Source organism: Symsagittifera roscoffensis, chromosome 5 (assembly GCF_963678635.1).
Source record: "Symsagittifera roscoffensis chromosome 5, txSymRosc1.1, whole genome shotgun sequence".
NCBI lineage: Eukaryota > Metazoa > Xenacoelomorpha > Acoela > Convolutidae > Symsagittifera > Symsagittifera roscoffensis.
The window spans coordinates 60106000-60111999 of record NC_087066.1 but is presented as its reverse complement, the minus strand read 5'-3'; the positions used below and the strand labels follow the sequence as shown (position 1 = coordinate 60111999).

Sequence of the window (6000 nt, the reverse complement as noted above, 5' to 3'; positions counted from 1 at the left end):
CAAAATTACTATATTTTGGCGCCCAAGGAGCCTTTTGAAACATTTTAGGGTCAGACAGCCAAAAATGGATATCTCAAAATAGTAGAAAGGGGCACTTTGGGTCGGAAGCCATCCTCTCCCCCCCCCCCTAAATCCGCTTGTGTTCAGACCCGTTCAGTAACACTTGAACAGTTAATTTTTCTTTACTATTTTACAGTTAAAAATGTGAAACATTGGAATTTAAATTTTCTGTAAATAACCATAAATAAGATAAAGGCATTGAAAGAAGGCGAATATTAATCGGATTGTTAAGTGCTACACATCATACCAACAAAATTACGAAATTTCAATTATTTAATTGTACTATTTATTTATTTCATTTAGCATCATAGATCTAGCAATCTTGTTGCTAGAATTAAACTACAGAGAAAGTTGTGCATCATTTATTAATGCAGTTAAGACACCAAGTAGCACCTTTTTCTATAATTTTGACTCAATGTCAAGAAGCCACAAAGGCGTTTAATATCAAATTTGCTTCAAGACTTGGGAAATTTTATTCATTAGAAGTTAGATATTTCGAGTTCCGAGAAAATCTACATCGAACAAAACTTTCAATATGCAACAAATGTCCTCTCACTTTCTATCATGAGTTTGTTTCCGATGTTTCATCGTCCTGCGCATTAACATGGATGATCAGCTGTTTTTTCAGATACTTCTCGAAATCTTCATTTGACTTTATGGACGATTCGCACAAGCATTTCTTGCGTGTTAGTGCCACTCGATTTTCGACCGTGAGCTTGGATGACTTCACTTCTTCGGGGCAGTTTTTGAACACTTTTTCGAGGTGTTGCAGCAAGGTGCTTTCGGCATCTTCTAACGCCAATTGCGCTTCGTTCACTTTCTGGCGTTGTTTATCCATCGACCTGCGTAGGTACTCCAGATCCTAAACAAGGCCAATATTTTAACATCGTCATAAAAAATAAAGCATCGTCATTCAAAAAGTACAATATCTACAAACAAACGCGGGATTAATAATAGTGACTGCTTGCTTTGCTTCACGAGGAAAAAACTGAACGATCGAAAGTCTTCAATCAATCAGATAGTTAGACGTTCCTATTTGTTAAATGGTTTCTGCACGAAATCGAATACAAAATAAGTGGAAAGTAAATTACAACAGTACAACAACGTTTTGTTGTTCAATTCGTTCAAATATATTAACTTTTTACTTTTGCTTTTTCATTTTCGCTATCCTATCGGTAAGTACCCTTGGAGTATTTAAGTTTTTTCCAATGGGTCTTCGATCTGGCATTATGTATCAAACTTTTTTTCAATCTGTCAATGTCAATTTTCTCGGCATGGGTTCATTGCTTGCTTTGAGATTTCTAATTTCTAGATTTTTGAAAACTCATTCTGATTGACTGAAATTAGATTTCCGTCAATAGGTCTCTCCATCATAAGTGACTTTTCGCGCATTCTGCTCTTTGAGCATGAGGCATTTGGGGATATTCTCATGCGCAAAGGACCGAATGGGCGAAAAACTCGTGGGCAGAAGACCGAAAACAAAATTAGCCGAAAGTCAATTTTTAAAAAGAATCAATTGCCATTCAATTACAATGAACTAAATGAAGCAACATTTTGCATCTTTCATAACGAAACCCTTAATTTATAAAATTTGTTCAAATTCGGAACAATTTTGCATACTTCTGTCGCTTTTATAATCGGCCAATATCAATATTAAGTCCCTGGTAATGTTTACTTTCTTTCAGATTTTCAGGTTTTTCTTAATTAAAGATAACTAAAATGTGATTGGCTGATTTTTATTTTCGCGAATTCGGTCCTTCGCATAAAAGAGGTTCCACCGAGGCATTCCATAAAAAGTGACGGCATCGACACCCGTCAATTTGCGCTTCAATTTGAAAAGATAATTCAACTATTATAATTTTCCTTAATTATGGGGGTTTAAAGATTGCCATTTTGCGCTATTAACGCGTAAGCGGAGATTTAATCCGTCTTAGAAATTGTTCCAAATTAGTTGAAAGAAGCTTATTTGCTATAAATGATATTTTACAAGGAGCGAAACTTATCCTTTTGTTCTTTCTAAGGGGAGAGGAGAGATCTAGGGGGACATTTAAATTTTTTAGGTTATTACTGCTCCATAAACTTTAAAAGGGAGTCGGAACCTTCAGGGCTTCGCCCTGATACGAGCAGTCTTGTTTTCAATAAATGTTCATTGAATGGAAAATGTGTTCATTGTATTGTTGTCTTTAGCTAAAATTTAAGAGATATTTCACAAGTGATCATTTTTCTTAAAGTTATAGGGTTAAAAAATTGCCAATTTGGGACAATTGACTCGCGATATAGTTTTTGCTATTAACGCGTAAGCGGAGATTCAATCCGCTTTGGACATCGTTCCAATTTGAAGTGAGGCATGCTCTATGGTCTATTTAATACGTTGCTGTTTGTAAAACCTATCATTTGGTACTTTTCTTAGAATATGGGGGATGTTTAACATAAGTCAAAATTGTGTTAAGCAACAAAGGGGGCCAGAAAGCGCTTCACAATAACTACGCTTACTATAAGAAAAGAGAGTTAGTCAATTCTATTCAGTGGGAGTGCGAGTTGCGTCGATCAAAGCAACAATGTAAGGCAAGCATATGGACTTCATAGGGCGAATTCCTCAAATCGTTGCCACATGAGCACACACACGGCCTGGACTATGCTTTAATGGAAACACATAACATTAACGAACAGATCAAAGCGGACGCAGCCGCCTGCACCGACTCTTCGACACAAAAGGTGCCGTCAAATGCCCTGGCGAAAGCCACACCAGAATGCTCCTCAACGATGCCGGTGGTGCCTCACCTCAAACGAAGGATCAGAAGAATCGGACATGAAAACCGTAGCCAGCCACTTATCCCAACAGGATTCGATTTTGAACTGCCTTTTAAATACATGCAAACCATGACTGGAGAGGCTTTTCTTCTTAAAGATTCAACAGTTCCGGGAACCGGTAAACGATATTTGGTGTTCGCAACCAACAAAAATATCGAAATATTAAACTCTTATGTGAGAACTGGTTTATCGATGGAATCTTTAAAAGCTGTCCTGATAACTTATACCAAGTATACACTGTCCACTGCTTCGTAGATGGAACAAATTTTCCAGGTATCTATGCCCTACTACCCGATTAACGACAAGAAACGTACAACGCTTTCTGGTCGAACTTAAAAGCAGATATCGTCTAGCTATACGTCTTTTAGCTGCTCTTGCATTTGTCCCGCCCTTAAATGTAGAAGACTGGTATGAACAAATACTAGTAAATTGCCACATTCCTGGCGACATCAAGAATTATTTTGAGGACACCTTTGTAGGCATTCCGCCGTGGATTCAAATCCATGCTCCAAATGTCAAATCCTGACATATGGAAACTCATTGAGGCGACTCAGTGGCAGAAGTCACTGCAAACTTTTAGTTTCGCTCAAATGCAGCTCGGCAAAAAAGTTCATACAAGGAAAGGGGATAAAGAGAATTGTATGCTCTGCCGATAACTACAAAGAGTTGGATTATCTTAAAGCCATAGCTGTTAACTTGTTCTTTTAGTTTTTAGTCTTTAATCTATCTTCATATTTTCTGTTAATTATCTTTCATCATTTAATTCAAGTTATAGTGTCGCTGTTTTATTGAATTCGAATGTGGGGGATTTTAAACTAAAAACTGGGGATTTTGTCCTACGGGGGATTTAGTCCTGGTAGATTATATCCGGTGGGATTTTATCCTGGGGATTTAGTCCTAGACCTGTGTGGGAGGATGATTTTCACCAAAAAATCTCAAATTTTATTTTTTTTTGTTTTATTGTACTATTTTTTTTGTTATTACTGCTCCATAGACCTTAAAAGGCAGTCGGAGCATTCAGGAGTTTGCCCTGATACGAGAAGTCTTGTTCCCTTTCATGCTTAAGGATTGCCCCCCCCCCCCCCATTGCAATAGGGGGGGATAATTATTAAGGTACAGAATTCGTATATGCTTAACTGTTCAATTCTTTTTTTATAGGGGGAGGGGAGATTCGTTAAAAGGTACCATAGGGGGGAGATAGTTAACAAGACCGGCTAATTTTTAATTTTTGGTGGTGTATAAACCAGCCGGCGTATAATATCAAACAGCCGCAAATACGTAAGTGTAATATTATAGTTATGTAACAATTATGTAACAGTTACGAAAGTGATGCAAATTTCATTTTTATGATGTAGCTTTTCGACTGTTTTATATACTCAGCCCATTTTCGCTTGGTTTATACTTCGGCTGGTTTATTTACTGTCTTTTTTTAGAGAAATTCTTGAGTAGCTTTAACTGATTATTTCTGTTCGAGCATTTGCAGCTTATTGTACCTTCTCCATAGACTTTTGAGATCTGACAGCGATCTGCAGCGTGGCCTGCTGTTGTTGCGATTTCTCCTCCTCCTCCTCCTCTCTTTCACTCTCCCCATTAGTAGCCTCCAGTTGGTCGTCCTGATTGGGGGTGGTGGGCTGGGAAGGGGGAGGGGCGAGGCTGCGTCTGCTTCTGGCACTCAACTCCCCTAGTCTTTGGTCCAATTTGTGCAGTCTAGTCTCCTCGTGGACTGACAGTTTGCAAGAAGTACAGAGACTCTCCAGGTACCGATTGAATCTCTTCACGTCACTCTCGCGGCCCGACTACAGCACAAAACACAACAGAATATTTTAAATTGAATTTCACATTAAATCTCACAGCAAAAAACACGTTGAAACAAGTTCATGTTGGAAGCAACACTTTGTATGGACTATCTGCTACAAAATTCTGATCATATTCCAGATACTTTAGAAAAAAATTGATAAGTACCAGTATGATTTTGGTTGCTTAGAAAAAGTAAGGTTGACAAATGGGTCCCATCATATTTACGAGAAGCCCAGAAACGCAAGATAACAACTACAAAATCTGTTTCCGCAGACTCTTAGACAATATTTTCTCCAAGGAAACATCAAATTTAGATTTTAAATAACATACCTTCATAAGTGAGCCTGCAATAGAATCAATTCACTTTGAACTAATTGGAGGGAAATTTCAGAGCAGTTTCGCTCAGAATACCAAACACCTGACAAACCACAAAGCTATAAATATGACATCTAGTGATATTAATTAGGCCCTACTTTTTGAAGAGCGGTGATGATTTGGTCGCACTCAGCTTGACTTTGGTCTAGTAGACTCCCACTCAAACTGGCTAGCTCCATCCTGTCCCGCGCCAGAAGATCCCCCACACGGTTCAACTGAAACACCAATCATTTCGAGCACTCTTCAAGAAGAAGAGCAATTACTTCCTGGTCGTTAAAAATATAAATTAAAAAATAAATTACTAATAAAAATTAGCAACTAAGAGGGAGGGGGGGGGGGAGGCTGAAGAACGCATAGGGGTTGCAAATAGTTTCACTAATTTTGATAGACGGATTTCAAAGTGCGTTTAAACGTCAGTTTGTGATGACTTCAAAAAAGGCGATGAAACAAATAAGAAGACAGAGCGCGATAGATAATCAGCTCCCTCATGAGCAAAAGTTTCGAATTGAAGTACATTTCTTTCGATAAAAACTCAACACTAAACTTAAAAGACTGCCCTCAAACGGTAACTTGTATTAAAAGAACATAAAATTAAAATTGCAACACTAGAATTAATTTTTATTTTATTAATTAAAAATTTCTGGCCAGAGAACTTAACTGTTTCAGAATTTAAGTTTTTTTTAGTGTTTTTCCATAAAATCCTTGAGTAGAAATTGATGAAAAACGTATTCGGATGTCAACATCGGAACAGTATATGTATAATATGTACTCACGGCCGATTGCACTTGTTCTCTGTCTGCCTCGGCGACTAGGTTGTCCAAACTTGTAGCACGCGAGGAGAGAAGTCCACCAGCTGCAGATATGCTAAGGTCCTCGCTACACCCAACATGCACACATGTAAATTACCTTCGGATTCCTAACTACTTCCGACTCAAAATAAATAATTGTTCCTTGGCT

General features: G+C 38.0%; 1 protein-coding gene across 2 annotated transcripts in view; it reads right to left on the bottom strand.

Annotated features, from left to right (window-relative positions):
• Positions 1 to 203: 203 nt before the first annotated feature.
• The window catches only part of LOC134845465 (uncharacterized), a 28434-nt gene continuing 22637 nt past the window's right edge, over positions 204 to 6000 (bottom strand). For both annotated transcript variants that reach the window (XM_063862354.1, XM_063862355.1), the window contains exons 8-11: positions 5817 to 5919; positions 5142 to 5258; positions 4365 to 4667; positions 204 to 922 (exon numbers count right to left, since the gene is read on the bottom strand). In XM_063862354.1, the coding sequence (XP_063718424.1) occupies positions 623 to 922; positions 4365 to 4667; positions 5142 to 5258; positions 5817 to 5919 (823 nt within the window). In that variant the 3' untranslated portion in view covers positions 204 to 622. The remainder of the gene's footprint in view (positions 923 to 4364; positions 4668 to 5141; positions 5259 to 5816; positions 5920 to 6000) is intronic.